Consider the following 20,300-nt stretch of genomic DNA (forward strand, 5'->3'; position numbering starts at 1 on the left):
CTCGGATCTCTCAGTGGCAACACGGTTAGACGTCACTGAGTTAGATGGAAGGCATTTAGTACCGTAAATGACTTTTAGAGTAGTATCAGCAAAACAGATGAAATTAATTTAGGAGTCTTTTATAGGAAAGGGGCCCGGGGTAATGTTCTCATCCCAGCTACATTCCTACAACGAAGGAAGATGTGTGAGTCAATGACAAAATTGCTGGCGTGGGAGTGAATCAGCATTGTACTTTGACACACAAAAAAAAACTCTCTTCTCTACTTCATCACTTTAGGATGAAAAATATTTACACTAAGACTAAGGTACACTCATGTTTTGAACTGAATGAGATATTAAGGAGGATATGAGTCATATCCGCACATAAACAGGACAGATGTGAGAGATAATAAAGAACAGAATCACTATTTGGACAGTTTAATGTACATACTAATCTAATATAAAGACAGAGGACGTTTGAGTGGTCCATCCTCCTTTTGCTGCTTTTCCACACACTAACCCTGACCTAACTTTGACCTCAACGTTAATGCTAATACACGCAAAATATAATAGTATTTACACCCTGCTTTTGTCAATATTGTGAGTTAATTCTAGGGATGCACCGATACCCGATACCAGTATCGGGTATCGGGTCCGATACTGTGCTCATGTACTCCTACTCGTAAAACGGCTCCGATACAACGGCACTGGTACAACTGCGTGTCAGCCCTCACTTTCATTGCACCACGGGTTTTGCTTGCACCCTCTGACTCGCGCGTGCGTTAGACTCCTTGGTCCACGTTTCTAGACGGGTCGGGTGGGTTGCAGATATTGGCGCAGACCCCTGGCGCCTTTAAAGTGGGCCGAGCTCCGCCCTGGCGGCACTACGCGGTTGGGGCGCACTGAGGACAGTCCGCCCCGGTTGACAGTCGCACTGGGAGCAAGGGGGCGTCCCCCGCGGGGAGAGAGGGCGCAGCGCGTCCTTTGTCCACGGTGCGACGATGTCCGGGCGGGGAGCGCTGCAAAGCTGCGGCCGCGTGCCACCTTCACCCCGAGCCTTTCCAAGCCGACCTAGACCCGCTCGCGTGCACCGCCTCGTATGTGGGACTCCCCAGTCTGCCGTGTGTCGCTCACACACTCCAGCTGGCTGTTAACGAGGGTCTTTTGGCACAGAGAAGTACTCGTATCGGTACTCGGTATCGGCGAGTACCCAAATGTAAGTACTTGTACTCGGTCTGAAAAAAAGTGGTATCGGTGCATCCCTAGTTAATTCTTACTAGCGCCACATTTTAATCACTTTTGCTTGGTGGATTGCTCCAGTAACACTGGTCTTGGGGAAGAAGCAGGTCAGTTTTTATCACACATTAACTGCTGCTGACCCAGTAATTTGAGCTATTTCAGTCACAGGTCTGTGCAGTATTGGTTCATAAAATGTGGACACGGAGCGTTATTTAGCAGCCTTCTCGACAGGACTAGTATGACATGTTTGGTACGGATGGATTCCTCAGGTTTTTTAGTTGCCAGTATCTTCACTCTAGCTTTAAAACTGAGCCTGCTGCAACCTCTGGAAGATTGATTGCGTTAATGCGTTAAAGAAATAAAAACTAATTTGTGTTCACGAGCTATTATTGCGTTAACTTTGACATCCCTACAAACAAAAAACAAAAAAACTTAAAAATTGTAAATCTGCATGTGCACAACCTTTTTAATAGCCGGTCCATACCAATGCAAATCTGTCCTTCGAAGGCACAATTCAAACGTAGCCTGAGGGAAGTGGTGTTTAATTGGGAGCCAAACCATCGTACGCTCATTCTCTCCTGAGGTAGTTCATTAATGCCAAAGCTCTGGTGAACAATTGATCAGTGTAGTGAAAGAGGAAAAATATCCCTGACATTCCATCAAGGACAGGTGAATAATGAAGTTTTTTTTTATATCCCTGTAAGAAACACCTGGGGCCAAACAATCAAGAATAATTTACATGACACGTCTACTCTGGAGCCCGTAGAGGAGCTGTTTAAGAAATGATTTGCTGATTTGCATTAATTGATATGAATTTGTGCAGCAGGCTGTGAGATTGATCTGTGGGCTAAACTGGGAAAAAGTGATAGTCTTTGTCACGTTCATGCCGACTGGGAGGTTACACATTTTCTAACAGACTCTCAGCTTCCACTGAAGGCAGCATAAAAATCATATTAAACAAGCGCAAAACATTCCTGTCCATCTGCCTGTCAACGTCTCTACCAACTCTATTCAATTTGACATTTCTGCAGAGGGTCGATCTTTGGCAGCCTAGTAGTTATTTTAAACCACAAATTTTACTTTTGTGAAACACACCGTAGATCTTCACTGAAATTGTAGCTGTAAAAGTCCTAATGGACATTTTTGCTGACATATCATGGTCACTTCAAATCTCAGTCTGATGTATGTGGACCGTACAACTTGAATTGAAATGCTCAAATTGAAGTTTATTGACCATGCAATGGCAATAAGTAAATCATAACCACACTCAATTTCCAATATGTGATCAGCTTACCCAAATACATTTGGAAATTTGAGGCGATGTTTTCGGAACTGCTAGCTGTGTGAGACCAGCCAATCAGCGTACAAAAGCACATGTCAACAGTGTTTTAGTAATTACTCTCAATGCTAGAAGAGGTAGACACAGGTCCACACTGCAGGGTTAACCATTGGGTACTAAAAGCAATAATAATAAAGTTCATTTAAATCAGGAAACCACCAATTTGGTGACAGAAAGCTAGCAGCTTTTGTATGCTGACCGGCCGGTGTACTGAAATGCTTCGGTACTTTTGCAGTTCCTCATAGCGGAGCCATCTAAACCATGAGACACTAAATTGACCTCATATGTGATTTCAGGCCATTCTCATACGTCGTCCCTCCCAGTTAATGATGGCTGATAGATGTGGTATTGTAAAACTGTCTCTGGTAAAACCATCCGATCGTCGCAGTGTAGCTGCTTAATAGCACAGCTGGCGTTAAACCGGAACAACTAACACAATTGCGTTCAAACTGGAAGTGAAAAAGTAGGCGGGGCAGCATGATGTGAATACCACGGCCGTGGACATTTTCACACAGTAGCACTGCGAGCATCGAAGCTTGGCGTTGCGTGGCAACTTATATGCTGTTTTTGTCAACTGCTCTCGTTTGCAATGAGGGACAGGGACGTAAAGACATTGCCTCATCTGACTCAAAAAAACATGCATCTGCACTTTTATTCCTATTTACAATCATTAACATAATGTGATAAGACGTAACCGATGTGTATTGTAACTGAGAAAGGTAATTCTTAAATTGTATTATTGCGGTGCCAAAAGGCTGGTGCACTTTAATGAAAGTTAGTCCTGCACATGGAGAGCATGGAGTGTATCTGTTGGCAATAAAACAAGTGTGTGAAAGCCTCTTTGGCTGAATGGATTGGTTCCTGTGTGGCAAAGAGAGGGCACATCTGCATCAAGTTCAGTGGATTAAACTTTTGCCCCGACACATTTTCCTACACTGGGTGCTTGATTCGCACTACAGGCTACCCCCAATGTGCGATGAAGCAAATCTCTCGCTCCTTGTATGAAAAGCATGCAGGAGGAATTGGACACACTGGGGCTCTTCCATCAACCACCGCGGATGACGATAAATGTCTGAAATGTCTGTCCGCCTCGGAACAGCTTTGAGAGTTGTTGCAAACATACAGTGAGAAGAGAGAGAGATTTCCTCAGGCGTGAGCCCTTTAGCCTCTTCCTTCAGAGACGGGACTCTATCTTTGTACCAGCAAACCCCTCGTGGCTCTTACTGAAGAGCAAACGCAACCAGCCGTGAATATCCTGCTGTCTGCGAGCCCGGTGGAAGAGGAGGGGGGCTGCGGGAGCGGAGGGCTCCTCTGGGTCCCCAGGAGCCTGAATCCAGTAGAGAATTACTAATAGGATTGGTTCTGCCAGGTCGGTATCAGTGAACCATAGAAGAAGACTCAGACAGACAAAGACTCCGGCGCTGCACTGCGGGGTTGAGGTCAGCACGCTTTCACTTCAGTCGCTCCGTGAAGCCGATTCAACGGAACAAGAAATGAATAGTTTTTCTCCAAACCATTTAGAGAAGTGATTCATAGTCCTCTCGTATGAATGCTGGCACTGAAGCAGAAGGTTTCACCTGTATTCATATTAAAGTCATCTTCGGACATATCAAAACTTTTAGAGTAGAGCTTCTAATCTGGCTTTAGGGGTAAGGTCATGGTTTCTTTTCAAAATGCTTGTCTGCCATTAAATCCCACAGCATTAATACATGTCTTCCCTAAAAGATGTTCCAGCTGAAACCAAAGGCAGAGTTGTGCTGTGGCTCCACACCACAGCGTGGTTTCCCTGAGACTCATAGGGAGAGAGAGAGAACCATGTCACGCTGGTATTAAAAATAAATCTGAGGTATATTCTTTATTTAATATGTTCAGCACGCGCTGTCCTCGCCTGCAGACCCTGATCCCTACATGAAGAAATTCAACTTCTTCACTGATGAGTTACTTCTTAATACGAATGAGACATCCACCATTTGAAAAATGTGACACCCACCTAAAAGTGTTGCAGGTATAAAAATACTTTTCTTCTAATGCAACCAAAATACACTTTCTAGATTGAGACATGTAATGCCAGGATCAGACTACACAATGTTTTCGACGGTTACGATGGTCACTATGTCAGATTAGACGATTTAGAGTCATAAATTCTTGTCGTGACTCGGCCGCGACACATGACAGACTACACGTCGGTCCCCTGTTCCGACAATACACACTCTCCCGGCAGCGCTGTCTTAATATATACAGGCTTACCGAAGCTCAAGCCCCCGGGACCGATCATGCAAAGGGGCGGGCGAGATTAATCACATGATTGTCCATAGTTAATCTTGATTAATCGCAAATTAATCGCTCATTTTTTATCTGTTCAGAATGAACCTTAAAGGGAGATTTGTCAAGTATTTAATACTCTTATCTTTATGCAAATTTATGTATATATGTATTACTGAAAATCAATTATTAACACAAAACAATGACAGATATTGTCCAGAAACCCTCACAGGTACTGCATTTAGCATAAAACAATATGCTCAAATCATAACATGGCAAACTGCAGCCCAACAGGCAACAACAGCTGTCAGTGTGTCAGTGTGCTGACTTGACTATGACTTGCCCCAAACTGCATGTGATTATCATAAAGTGGGCATGTCTGTAAAGGGGAGACTCGTGGGTACCCATAGAACCCATTTACATTCACATATCTGGAGGTCAGAGGTCAAGGGACCCCTTTGAAACTGAGCCCGCTACAACCTAAAAATCACAAGTTGTGTTAATGCATCAAAGGAATTAGTGGCGTTATTATTGTGTTAACTTTGACAGCCCTGGTAATTTTCTTTCGGATCAAATACGGTTTTCTGAGCTTTGAGTTGCTTTCTGAGTTGCGTCTATATTTATGAAACAACGATATGGAGGCTCCGAAGTCAGAACCAAAACGGGAAAATGTATTACTCCTTTCAACCTTGACAGAGGCAGCACAGACCAGATCCACTCCTTTCATGTTGTTTATTCGTCACGCCCCCGGTGTGCCTTTAACCAAAACATTAAAAAGACGTGGGCCATGAACAATAACCTGGAATATGCTAAAATGAGGACCTGCAGAGTTGGTGATGATTCTGTCATTCGTCTACAAACAACCCCTTTCACATTGCATGACCCTTTGTTAGTATAAAATATTGATAAGTGCAGCTTTAAAAGGTGTACTGTGTTTCCCCTGGAGTCCAAGCAAGCGGTTGACATTCTGATGAATAACGCAAAAGATGCTTGAAGATAGATTTGTTAAAACATGCGTATTAATTACTGTGTTCCAAAAGTAGGAAAAGCTCTCAAGATTTTTTTATGTTTTTAAGTACAAATGCAAAACAAATGTTAAATGAAATTGCCAGGTAATTTATGCATGCTAATTTAGTGCTGACAAACATTGTTTTGCATGAAGAAAATGAATCATTATGGAACTACTGAAGGTTGTCAAAGCTGTACTGTATTAAATCAATATTCAACAAACGTTATTCTCTGCATCATTTGAATATTTATGTTTTTCAAAGTGAAAAGTACAGTAGCTTTCAGAAAATAAACTCTCAACACAGTACACTGTATACCACATCTGACTGCAGGTTATTGTGTGGAGGGAGTTTGAAGGGAGTGGAGGATTGTTCAGCAGAGCATGAAGTCTCCCCAACAATGTTCTCCGCTTCAAATCAAACAAGCTGCAGGTCCCGCTGGACCAGGTTCACGGTTTGTTAAAGGTTCATCAGCAGAGACAACTGAAAGTCTCCTCACCGCTGTGAGTCATACACAGATTTAAGTCTGAGCTCTACATCCGAGTCGTTATTTACACTTTTGCAATCGTGTGTAAATAGCTAAATAAAACGAATATACGTCTCGTGCAAATTTCCGTCTTAAGGAAATTTGCAAAGCTACACAAACAAACATTTTTCCCGAGCTCCTCTTCATGTCTGACTGTGTTTTTGTGCCGGAGGGTGGAGGCAGTTGCACCGACCCTTTGCACAGTTAACTTTTCTTTCCGAGAGCCAACGTCCTGGGAGGTTTCTGCTACTGACTGCAGTCGATATCAGGCTGGCAGAGCCTTGCACCACCATATGTCATCATATCAGCCACAGAGACCCCTGACGGCTCTGAGAGGAGTTACATTAACAATATTTACAGCAATATTTCTATAATTACAGTTCCATAGAAAAGAGGCTGTAGTACTTGAGCTTTGAATGTTTTAAGTTGTTTCTCTCTCTGAGCCACATTATCTTTGACGTTTCAGCATAATTTACTGATTAAAATATTAAGGCCGTCAAAGTTAACGCAATAATAATAATGCAAATTTGTTTTAACGACACTCATTTCTTTAACGCAACTTACAATTTTTGGATTATAGTAGGATCAGTTTTAAAGCTAGAGTGAAGATGATAGATGATACTGGCATCATATGAAACTAGGGATGCACCGATGCCACTTTTTTTCAGAGCGAGTACAAGTACTTACATTCGGGTACTCGCCGATACCGAGTACCAATATGAGTACTTCTCTGTGCCAAAAGACCCTCGTTAACAGCCAGCTGGAGGGTGTGAGCGACACATGGCAGGCTGGGGAGTCCCGCATACGAGGCGGTGCGCCGCGACCAGCTCTAGGTCGGCTTGAAAGACTCGGGGCGAAGGTGCTTCCCGGGGCCGTGGCCAAAGTGTCACCTGGGCGGACTGTCCTCAGTGCGCCCCAACCGCGTAACCACGGCCACAGTAAAAGGCGACAGGGGTCTGAGTCGATGTCTGCAACCCACCCGACCCGTCTTGAAACACGGACCAAGGAGTTTAACGCACGAGCGAGTCAGAGGGTGCAAGCAAAACCCTGTGGCGCAATGAAGGTGAGGGCCGGTGCGCACCAGCTGAGGTGAGATCCCGGCCCAGCGGGGTCGGGCACACCACCGGCCCGTCTCGCCTGCACCATCGGGAGTTGGAGCGTGAGCGCGTGAGAAAAGACCTGAAAGATGGTGACGAGAGGTTAACATCACGCTGCCGTAAAGTGGTATTGGTGCCGTTGAATCGGAGCCGTTTTGCGAGTACGAGTACATGAGCACAGTATCGGACCCGATACCCGATACTGGCGAGGAAAAACTGGCATGGCCATTTTCAAAGGGGTCCCTTGCCCTCTGAGGTCCAGATCAGTGAATGTAAATGGGTTCTATGGGTACCCACGAGTCTCCCCTTTACAGACATGCCCACTTTATGATAATCACATGCAGTTTGGGGCAAGTCATAGTCAAGTCAGCACACTGACACACTGACAGCTGTTGTTGCCTGTTGGGCTGCAATTTGCCATGTTATGATTTGAGCATATTGTTTTATGCTAAATGCAGTACCTGTGAGGGTTTCTGGATCAATATCTCTCATTGTTTTGTGTTAATTGATTTACAATAATAAATATATACATACATATACAGGGTGCACTTTAATGGTCACTCGCTCCGTCCACCTCTGTTTCTTGACGTGTTGAATCGGCACCACATGTCCTCTAATTGAGCCCTGCTCGCTCAGATGTGGATCCTCTTTAAAAGCTTCGGTCTTTGAACTGGTGTAACTGATCAGTGTACAGAGCTGAAAGCCAGCAGAGTGACCAGGCGCTCAATTAGCATCACACAAAGTTAGCAACATCCAGTTCAATTACCATGACTCACTTCGTAGGGACGGAAAACTCAACTAGTCACCATGATTACTAGATGACAACTCTCTCTGTTCACATCACAGCCCCTGTCGTCTCCTTGCTGGTGTGATATTTTCCGTCAGACTGCAGATGAAGGCTGAGCTGTGTGCTGTCACCCTACCACGCTATAAATGTGACCGTTGGCAGATAAATAAGATGGCGCTGAGGATACAGTAAACACCTCTCTGAAAATGTGGCCTGACCTTTGCCTGGGAAGTCTGCGAGGCTCTGTGTGTGCGTTCCTACTAAATGTGAGTTAATCTAAGCAGAGGGAGAGAGAGTTTCTTCAATACTTACTCTGTGGCTTAAAGGGAAAAAAAAAAAAAAAAAAAGGTTTGAAGGCTGTGCAGCTTATTAGGATGCCTCAGCCTTCAGTTGCTAAGTGACGGGATATCAAACCCTAGACAGAGGAGGCAGACGGACAGGAATGTTTCTTTAATCTAAGAGCACATCGCTGTGAAAACTTCAGAATCTCCACAATGTTCACTTTTCACGGACAAAGACATCTCTTGTTTTTAGTATGTAGTATGTAAATGTAGTCACATTTTGAGTGAGGTAGTTTGACAGTTCATTCCTGACCTTGGAAGCAGAAGTTGACAAAACAACGTCAATTTAAAATCAACTTACATCAAAAGTTTGAACATCTACGGTTCCATGACAAGTGACTTCTGAGCAACAATCTGCTGATGAAGAATGTTTGACTGGACATTGGGTTGAACTCACTTTATCAACTGCTCAGATTGTCACACAGAAATCAGTGCTTACTGGGAAAACACAAAGTAAAGATTACAAGGGAATGAAAAAAAATCATAATATCATTTTCTGATTTGGCAACTGTAAATTGAATTCTGAAACACACTGAGCAATGTGAAAAAAAATATAACTTTGAAGCTATTTAAGGGGTCTTGGGGTCTTGGAATTACATGAATTGGGTATGACTGTAAAGCTGAGACTCTTGTGGATCCAATGAGCCCAACTGTATTCATGTGAGATGATGTTAGTCCCCATAGGAGACATTTCATTGTAGTTAGACCATTTTTTTTTTTTAATTTGACCTCACTGTATAAAATGACCTGTGGTGACCTCTAGGATAATCACAGCCTCATGAAACTTTACAGCCACAAACTAAAGACCTAGAGCATTTAGAGGATGGATGGCTTTCCTAGCTAGATTGACAATAAGGGGGTTTCTGAACAGTTTACACAACAGAAGTGCTCGCCATCCAATCGCCGAAAAATGCAATTCTTGCAGAAAATCTCCAAATGTCAAAAGTTTTTGATCCCAAATCACAGCATGTCTTTTTCTCTGGTGTTCCTCAAGGTCTTGGTGTCTTAATGTGGTATTTTGGAGGGATTATTGATCATTTTTTTGTCAATTTTCTAGTGGTAAATTTTCTTTTAATTTAGCACCAAATCTGTGTAACAAACGGTATCAACCCAAAAATTACTGCAACAACTTATGAGACATAATAGAGCATGGGAATGACCATTATATACTTTTATTATAATGTTCTAAAACCTTATACTTATTTTAATTAACCAATTAATTAATTAATTAATATTTCTTATTAATGACTAGAACAACTTGACACAGTGCTGAGCTGCATCTCAAAGTAGTCTTCAGGTTCCCTGCTTCCAGATGATGTTCATCACTTCTACGTGACATCTACTGTTGACTTTTTATCTCCCCCTGAACATCCCCGGTCCCTCACCACCACCCCTTTAAAAAAAAGAGGGCGGGAATGGTAAGGGGTTAAGGGAAATAATGGAAACATGGGGGTTCAAATGGTTGATATCAAACTTAACCTGGTCTCACTGAATTCACGCTGCACTCTGTGAGACAGCGACTCAGCCTCAGTCAGCCAACTGGGGCACAGAGTCAAGAAACACAAATCCGCCTTTAAGTCTGATTTATTAATTACCTTTTAATGCGTGCGCATCGGGGGCTGATGCCAGAGAAAAGAACTTTCAGTAAATCCATTGTCCTTCGGAAGAGCTCAATCTTTTAGAGTGAATTGATGAGCATTAATTATTCAGCATTAAGCCCAAACAAAGAGCATGTCTGTTAGAGCTCGGGGCGACGTCGGGGCCCCTCCTGGCGGTCGATGGGCGGTGCACGGAAGACGGCTGGAGCGCACCTCTAGCATGCATGCCATCGCATCCATAAATGCACGACACTTAACTCTTATCTAACCCGTTCCTAAGTGCACTTCTGACTCCGGAGCGTATCTATCTACTGTATAATCCAGTATCTGGCAGGGCGTCCGCCTGCTGAGATGGACATCAAAGAACAAGACCTCTCTCCTTCTCTTTTGATCCATTCCAGTTCCGACAGCGCTCCCTCGCCGTCTTCGCTCAGGGTGACATCAATTTGCAAATTGAGCGATAACGCTCGTCCAATTTGGCTAACGTTGAGTCATATGCATTTTGTGAAAACCACCCACCACGTCTTCCATTTTGAGGTGACTGTCACACCGAGAACTCTCTCCTCACACGTTTCCACTACATGCACACAACATTTAACACTTAACATGATCCGATGACTAACCCTCTTGTGCTGTTATTTTTTTTTTTACCCAGGCGTGCACCTGTAGCCTGGTTTAATGCAGGAAGAAGGTGGGTGGGAGCAGGTTAACAAATGCACCGCTCGCGTCAGAAGCTCTGTCGAATTAACACCTGTAGAACACATTTAATGAGAGAAAGAGGAGCGCCGCCGTCATGGAGAAGAGTCATGCATGCACTCATGCTTCAAAATGCTTCATTCATAATCAAATGCATATCATGCCGACTGGTTGTTGTCACTAATTTGCAAAACTGACCTTTCTGAGAGCAGAGACAGGCTTTTTTTCCCCTGCCTTTTGCATACCTATTCCATCAAGGACGAAGAGATCTCCATAGCAATGGTTACCCACAATCCACTACTCTTTTATCCATAAAGATGTTGGTACGTCATCCCTCCTGCCTCACTCCTTTTTGAACTGAAGAAAACACTGCATTTATCAACCAAAAGACGTAGCATGGACGTCAAATAAAACTATTTTGAGGTATAAAAATTCAAAACGATTCCAAGCAAATGTGATAAATGACCTTAAAAGAGAATATTATGATTTTTAAAACAGATTTCTAATCGCCCTATGAATATTCTACAACTATTACGGCCACACAAAAGGGAAGGAATCAGTCACAGAGACCCAGTTTAAGGCCTCCGAGTATAACTGTCGTCATATATGCCAAATCTGGCGCTTTAATCTACTGCGTAATAATTTAAAAGCAGGACACAGAGAGTGAGCGTTCTCTTCATTTCGCTGGAGAGTGTGTTAGTGAGAGAAAGGGTGACACCGACTGAGTGACTGACAGATAGAGAGAGCAAGGCCTGATGGGATGCCGTATATAGTGAAGAACTGTGACGCAAAGGCCTCCAACCATGCATACAGAACAAGTCTCCTTCATTAACTATCCAACAGGCCTCTCGCCTTCTCTTTTGTATGCACACAAAGACACATTCCTGCACTACATCATTTTCTGCTGGTGGCGGATGCTCACGACGTCATCATCATGTGAATAAATGTAATATAATACAACGGCGATGACACCACATTATATCCTGGTCACAAAGGTTAGCATGAATTGCAATTTCTGCGGTGACTAAAATCAAGCAGCAACCACCACGGCTGAGTCAAAGATGTTTTCGCTCTTCTCTCGACTTGCTTTGGTAAGAGTTTGATTGACAGATTTGCTTAATTGACAGGCGTGTCAGCTATGATGGTTACTGCTTGCTTGTACCACTTCAGTTCCTCACAGGTTTCCTCTCCTCTGACCACATTTTGTAGCTAGAGTAACTTCCAAGAGCACAAATATAGAAAATTCTAAACTCCCTCTTCCTCATAAATGTACCGTTTTCTAGTAACAGTACATTTCCTCTACAGCCAGTATGCTTGAGAAACTAACCAAAGAGACCAAGGTAGCTGCCAGTGAAGAAGACATCACAGACACCACATTGCATTACTGACGTGTGATAAACACAAACTGCAGCGATGGGCGCTTAGCAACAAATACACCACCAAGTGTTGAAAAAAACAAACAAGAAGCAGACATCTCACATTACACCTTTAACAGAACCAAAAGGTGTTAAAGTGGAAGTCTTCCTCAGACTAACCTCCTGATTACTGTAGCTGCTGCAGCCCTCCACACTACTCCTGCACTCCCGTAGTTATAGTCAACCAAAGCAGCACAGGATGATGATTGGCGGGGCAGATTAACGTGACTGGCAGCGGCTACAAACATGCCCAGCGGCGTGCCGTCACCGCCCACGCTCGGGCAGCCATTTGCCCTTCTCTCATACCCAGCGTCAGGTCTGCTGCTGTTTACACGTCAGACTCTATTTACTCAGCGAGGCCTCGCCGTCTGTTTTGCAGCGGATCAGCCGCATTTCCTGGCCTCCACTACAACCTCAGACTGCAACAATATGATGCGATTCAACAGGGCTCTCTGATGAGGCGGGCATGGCCCTGCTTGTACACCTGTAGCTCTAGTTAGACGAGAACAAAAAAAAGTAAAGATGCTCATGTATCACCTCTGACAGCAATAAGAAAGCAAGTTAAAAGAGACATGCACACATGGATCGGTAGCGTTAGTGATGCTCCAACACTTCCTTTTTTTGCATCGCCGCCTCAAAAACTAACAAGCTAGCACGCAAGGGGTTACTGAGCAATAAGGGTTCATGGTCGAGCAGGTTTCTGAAATCAATCAGTTTCACAGACCGGACGGATCTGAATGAAAACAGGCCGTGGTGATGAGCGATGATGTTGCCATGACAACAGGCAGGCTGAGCGTGCAGCCTGGCTGTGGTATCTTCAGGCGTGCGGCAGGCGGCACCCAGACGGTTTGGGTTTTTAACCTCTTAAGTGGAAGAAAGCAAGCTGCAGTCTCAGATGGGATCATGGGAGGATGGGTGGTGGGGGGGATGCGTGGGTGGGTGAGGGTGAGGTGTGGACGGAGAGGGGGGGGACTACAAAGTCAGGCATCAGTTAAACCTCTGCCTCAGAGCGCAGACATGGGAAATGAAAAAGGTGGTGTTATTTTGTTGTTGTTGTTTTTGTTACCATCCCAATCCAGAAATGGCCAACTACAGAGATATGAGAAGGACAAACAAACAGATTAACACATAGGAGAACATCTATACACACACACAGCCATATGTACTAGGCCGGTTCATTGGAGAAAAAAACACAATCCTAAATCATACAGGGAAATAACCCAGAAGCTCTCACTCAGACAAGTGAACACACCGACAGCCGCTGTTAAAAACACCCTGCATGCAGATTAAAGAGGCAGCATTGAGAGTGGAGAGAGAGAGAGAGAGAGAGAACAGGATGGCTACAACAATAGAAACAGCGTGGGGAGCCCAGAGAAACACGCCTGCTACCGCTGACTGCTGGCACAGGAACACTCGTGAAACGGGTTGGTTAAAGGGACAGATCAGACTCTTTTTGGGGGGGGGGGGGTTTCAGCCTACCTGGAGAAACAAACTCATGAACGGCTCTCTGACAGACACAGACAGTGACGTCAGTTATTATGCTGTTAATGAAGGTAATGAATTGTCTTATTAGTTAGGATATATTGTAATTACTGTAATCAAATGAGACAAATGAGTATTTAGATACAGTAAGTAGACTTGGGGAAATACAAACTCACATCTCTTCATTAGAATGCTGTTTTATCTCGATGTGTTTTATATTGAACATTAATTTCAAACTGTGCGTAGTGGAGACGAACTCCCCCAAAGAGAGTTAACACAACTTTTTGACAGGATAGAGATGGCCAACCTTATTTTAGGTTAACACAAACCTTTACGATGTCTTTGTCACATGGCATAGTAAATATGATATAGACCCTTTTTGTGTCGACGTCATGATTACGTCACGGTGTTAGCTGGAGGCGAACACTAGCAGTGGGCTTAAGTCACACAATGTCATCTTGCTGTGTTGTTGGGTGCCACAATGGAGATATCACAGACATTTGAGATGACAAACTGTGATTCGAGGCTTTAGCGAGCTACAATATCGGCGAGACGTTTCAGAGATGGAGAGTTAATGTTGCTAATATACTCTCTTTATGACTGACTTTACTGAAGGATAGTTAACTATAGGCATCCAAAGATTTATACGCCCTCAATTTATCTTAACAGCGCTGTCGTTGGTCGGACGGCTGGCTACTTAGCTAGTTTAGCTTGAAAATGAGCTGTACAAAGTTGTCACTCATCTGGTGATAGCACTGTGCTTTCCTACGCTGTGACAAGAGTGAGTGGATGAAGCATTAAGTTGTCACTCCTCGCCGCTAGGAGACGACTTCACCAGGAGGAGAGCAGGCATTCACTAGTTAACTAACGTCAGCCAGCCGTCTACTCCTCCCGATGTTGTCTGCCAGCGGCGTAGGGGTCGGCTAATCTGGTCCCGTTGGTTAATGTTAACTTTCTCAACTAACACTCTTGACCCTGGAGAGTGACTGAACATATTAAGAGTGTTTTCTTCAGCCATTGTTAAAAGAACAAGCCAACAATACTTGCTAGTCAGCTGTTAAATATGTCATCATGTTTACTAACAGAAAAGTGGTCTATAATGACTCAGAAGCTTTTCTGCTAATGGTGATTCATTGTCTGCTGTTAAAGTGCACCTTACAGTTAATACCTGTGGGGCCGGGGTCAAAGGTGAGGAGTCTAAGAGCACTGAGCTGTCCACTGGCACGGGCTGAAATCACACCTTTCATTTCCATGGAGGATAATTCCACATTACTCTCTACTAACGCCTTGTCAGGGGGCGGATTAGTGCCCCCGAGGGTCTTCTTTTAGACGCACACTTGCTTTCACACGCTACGCATCACCTCTCTTTCTCTCACACACATGCACAGAGCCTCTCTCTGTGTGTGCTATTAAAAGGTTAAAGCTGGCCTTTAACAACAGGAGGAAATAAGGCATCAAGGAAGAGCAGCATCTCTCTGCATGCTGCCTCCAAACTGAGGCCTAACATGGCTGCAGGTGGAGCATCATCGCCATCAGGGAACGTGGTTCACATGCAGGCAAGAAGGCACTTCTAGAAAACAGCTGCTTCTGTCTGTGTGGTGTTGGTGGTGGCAGGGAAATGTGGCGTGGCATCATTTCTGCGTGTGCACATTGTACTGGGTGAGTATCGGTGCAGGGAGATAGATGTGTGCGTGTAGTAAACACGAGCAATCGGCTCCATCAACTCCCTTCTGCCCGTGAAGCATCGCTGAAACTAACTCAATATTTACTGGCTCCTCCGTCAGCCGCGTAATCACCAAAACATATTTCCAAGAAATAACCGATGAAATTTGGTCTCCAGTTTCCCTTTAAAAATGAACAATTTCAAGCTGTGGCTGTAAACTGATGTTAATGTAACCTCAAATTTAGTTTTGGAGTGATATCTAGGTGTAATACTACACTCTGAAAGTATCTTCTAATTCTAAAGTATCAGTATTCCTTTCACACATAAAGACAAATCCCTGCCCTCGTCCTTAATGAGCGTTTACTGATGGATTGCGAGAGGAAGACAAGTGATACGGGACAAGGTCAATACCGATGCCACCCTCACCACACAAACTCCTCCGGACCAATCCCTTCCCTTTCGGTACAAATCTAGAGGGCAGACAGACTCTGGAATTAGGCGACGGAGAAAACAATTAAATATTGATCAAATCAACAGGCCAAACTGATCACTGATGCAACTTCAGGATAAACGTACATCCAGTTTATATTACTTCAATACCTCAAAAAAAAAAAACTTTGGGAAAACACAAAATCTGGATTGTATCTGACAATTTGTACTGATAATCTTTGACCAAATGTGACCATTTGATTATAAAACTGAGTTGTTGTTTTTGCCAGGTAAAGTCTCTGAATTAACATTGAAATCACGGCTACACATTGTTTAATAACTCATTTCACAAAAGGCTAAGATCCTCAAAAGGGAAATGCTCACGGGAAGCCTAGCATGAACTCAAAGTTAGACTAATATATAATGGGATAATATCTTAGCTTCCGGGAAGAATTCAGAAATCGGCTCATAAGAAGATCATTTTACTCTCAAGCTTCAGGGTGTGATAGTCAGATTAAACCTTTTCCAGGCTTCCATCTGATTCAGGATGCTTTCAGACTGTCAGGAGTATTTTGGCAAAACAAGCCAAAAGGCTGCGTTGGTGTGAGATGCTACGGGGTACAGGTGGTCAAACATTAAGAGTGTACTCTTTTAGAAAAGCTCACCACCACAGCAGTAATCATACTAAGGGAAACACTACACAGTATTCTAACTGGTATATGCATGTATTTAACAGTGTGTTGCTTGTTGCATTATGCTAAAATAAAGCCAGGCTCAACTCTGTCTGCTTTTTTCCCTTAGAGTCTTGCTAGCGTTTTTTGCCGTGGCGACATTAAAGCCCTTAAAGAGCTGCTACTTGCAAGGAAATGTTATCAATATCTGGCTTTAGTCGAGAGTTTTAGTGTCCTAAGATTGTTTAAAGACATTCAGGAAAATATATGACTTGTTGCTGAGATGATTGACACCACGCTCATGTCTGTACGTATGCACTGCACCTTTAAACACATCTACTGTACAGCAGAAAGCTGCTGCCCTCCAGGGGCTGAAACTCTCAGGCGATGTCACCTCTGGCCACACCCCAACCAATGATGTCACAGCTGATATAAAACCTCACAGTTTTCTTTCTTTTAGTTACTTGGTATTTAATTATTAAAAAAAAACAACTCATTAATCAAACCTGAACTAATTAAACCTTTTAGCTTCAACAGCAGCGTCACGATGACGTGCTGCCTGTGACATCATGACGACGTGTGTGGCTGTTTTGCATTCGCTTCCATTCACACACAGAGCATGACATCACAGCCGGCGGTCACTCCTGTAACACGTCAGCCTGCCAATGAGGGATCGATTTGCTGTCCATTACCCAGAATTCACCAGCCGCCTGAGGCGAGCTTAGCAGAGCTCCTGTCCTTCACTTACAGTAGGGGTCTAAAATGAAAGGTGGTCGGTCTTTAGAGACAACTGTTACACACAATCTTTGATACGCTGATAAAAAGTCCAGTATTGAAAATCTTCTGATGAACAGCTGATTTATAATATCTGAGAAAAAAACTCATGTTTGTGTTATTTTCTAACAACTAACTCCTGGTGTTAAAGATTCAAAAAGACAGATCAGTTTTCTCAAGTGGGATGTCAAATCTCAGCATGCATGCACTCCATCCAGATAAAACCCTCAAAATTCAAGTTTGTTATTAATAAAATACATTTTACAAAGCCTGAGTGTAAAAAAAACAAACCCCAATGATGATCAAAAAGGGAATGACAAAAGATGCCACATGTGGCCTATAAGTTAACATCTCTCCTATTCCCCAGCATGAGGCACTGCATGCACTCAATTTGGAAAAAAATAAAAAAAGCCCCACACATTTCTTTTGTGTTTATCAGAAATGGAGCATTTCTGAATGAGATCTAAACGGGGAACTAACGAGTGTTGAAGTGACATTTCTAGAGCTGTAACCCAATAAACAGAAACCCTCGCAACCGGAACGACAAGACAACACAGATACAGATATAGGATAAACAGCATCCGAGTGCAACAAATGTAAGCTATATAGCCTCCGTTTGGCACAGGCCTCCCTCCACACCTAAAATACACCGCTGCTATGAATATCCATCCTGACAAGACTGTTAACACCTTGTTTGCTTATGACAGGTGGAAAAACCTGTTTTTATACGTGATAATTGCACCTGTTCGTTCTCAAATCAAGCGTCACTATCTTGAAACGAGTCTAAATAAGGCAATTATGTCATCATAATTCATACAACATGGTAAATAAATTATCTCACATCCAGTGGCGGCTGGTCAATAGAGGGCGCTATAGGGCCCCCTGAGCCAGACAGCCACACACACAAAAAACATTACTACTACTAATAAATTATACAAATTGTCAATATTTGTGTGTTTAAAATGTGTCTGGAATGCACCCAGTAATATGTGTAAAGTATGATAGAAAATCCTCTGTGCAAAATATATGGTTTTCCTGCACGTCCGAAATACTCAACTAAAGTACAAGTACCTCAAAATTGTACTTAAGTACTTGAGTAAATGTACTTAGTTACTTTCCACCACTGAGTACATGTTATACTGTTGTGTTTTTCTAAGCATTCTTTACCGCTCCTGTTGGAATAAAATCATTGTTTATTATTTTAATAATTAATAACTATAATAATTATTTAAAAGTAGTAATGTGTTTTTGATACCTTCACTTTTTTGCATTAAATCATACCGGGATGTTTGCTGAAATTGATTGGATGTGGCACCACAGCCCTACCTAGAAACATTTCCACCAGCCGCCACTGCTCACATCCCTGCAAGACATCTTCTTCTTTTTTTTAAGGGGAGCAAGTTTCTGAGACTTTTATGCCAACTTATATAAATTAGTTTTTCTTTACCCTTTCTGGGAGATTTGGGGTTAAAATAAGATGATCATGTAGAAGCTTTATTGTGAATGAAAAGGAAGGACAGATGTGTAAAGTGTAAAGTGGGTATGTTTGGGTATGTTTGGAGTGATGCATAAAGTGTGTATGTTTGGAGTGATGCATAAAGTGTGTATGTTTGGACTGATGCATAAAGTGTGTGTGTTTGGAGTGATGCATAAAGTGTGTATGTTTGGAGTGATGCATAAAGTGTGTATGTTTGGAGTGATGCATAAAGTGTGTATGTTTGGAGTGATGCATAAAGTGTGTATGTTTGGAGTGATGCATAAAGTGTGTATGTTTGGAGTGATGCATAAAGTGTGTATGTTTGGACTGATGCATAAAGTGTGTATGTTTGGAGTGATGCATAAAGTGTGTATGTTTGGAGAGATGCATAAAGTGTGTATGTTTGGAGTGATGCATAAAGTGTGTATGTTTGGACTGATGCATAAAGTGTGTATGTTTGGACTGATGCATAAAGTGTGTATGTTTGGAGTGATGCATAAAGTGTGTATGTTTGGAGTGATGCATAAAGTGTGTATGTTTGGGTATGTTTTGTAGAGCTCCAGAGCTCCAGACTCAGCGGTGCTCCTCTTACCCTCGCCGCCCTGGAGGAGTACGGATCCTCGAATAGATTCCAGACCACCGGCTGCCACTTTCTCCACAGGCTGACATTACTACTCCCATCAGCATTTACATCATCCTCGATGCCCAGCCTCTTCCCCGTCTCCTCCTCATCCTCCCCGGTGTCCACGTTGAGCTCGAACACATCCAGAGCCTCCTCCGCGTCCCGGTGCTGCCGGTACGTCATCCAGCAGCAGGGCTCCACGTCCGTCTCATCGATGCCCCAGAAGGAGAGCTCCTCCTCGAACAGAGGACCGCACACATCGGCCGGGCAGTGCAGCTTCCCGGTGCGGTAGTAGTTCAACACGTAGGCGAAGACGCCCGGGTGGCGGTCGAAGAAGTACTCGTTGGTCCGGGCGTTGTACTCGAGGAAGCCGGGCACTTGTTGCAGCTGATCCAGAACAGAGTCCAGGTCCGAGGAGTCGGAGGCGAGCAGGGCCAGACGGGTCCCCGGGAGGGTCTTCAGGGTGGACTTGTAGGTCTCGTGTCTGGTGCCTCCGACGTTGAGGATTATCCTCTCGGTGTCGTCAAACTTGCCCATCGCTGTGTTTCAGACATGACTCAAACAGCTCCGGGGTTTTACGCAGCATCTCAGGTTTCATCTGATGTTCTCCTGGTTGTCTGGAGGACCGAGGAGGAGGTCCATTGTGTTGTTTGAGGAAGGTTTTCCTGCAGGTGGTTGATTTGTATCCGTGCAGACAGTCGGTGGTCTGAGTGGTGAATGATCTCAACCGGTGGCTCCAACCAGACTGAGCTGCTGATGCTGTTTGCGCGTCCCTGCCCTCTCCAAGACGCACAGCCGCTCGTCAGCGTCAGGAGAAGTTGAATGAGCGCTCCTCTTAGAGCTGCTGTTGGCTCGATAAAACCAACTCGAGGGAACATTTGCATCATGAGAAAGGG

The 20,300-nt window shown here is 43.8% G+C and overlaps 1 protein-coding gene across 4 annotated transcripts in view; it reads right to left on the minus strand.

The window, feature by feature from the left end:
* Nucleotides 1-20,090, minus strand: part of kcnc2 (potassium voltage-gated channel, Shaw-related subfamily, member 2) — a 79,376-nt gene extending 59,286 nt beyond the window's left edge. For all 4 annotated transcript variants that reach the window (XM_074626311.1, XM_074626310.1, XM_074626308.1 and 1 more), the window contains exon 1: nucleotides 19,375-20,090. In XM_074626311.1, coding sequence (XP_074482412.1) covers nucleotides 19,375-19,941 — 567 coding nt within the window. In that variant the 5' untranslated portion in view covers nucleotides 19,942-20,090. The remainder of the gene's footprint in view (nucleotides 1-19,374) is intronic.
* Nucleotides 20,091-20,300: the final 210 nt, after the last annotated feature.

This window comes from Sebastes fasciatus, chromosome 23, assembly GCF_043250625.1.
Source record: "Sebastes fasciatus isolate fSebFas1 chromosome 23, fSebFas1.pri, whole genome shotgun sequence".
In the NCBI taxonomy this organism is placed as follows: Eukaryota; Metazoa; Chordata; class Actinopteri; order Perciformes; family Sebastidae; genus Sebastes; species Sebastes fasciatus.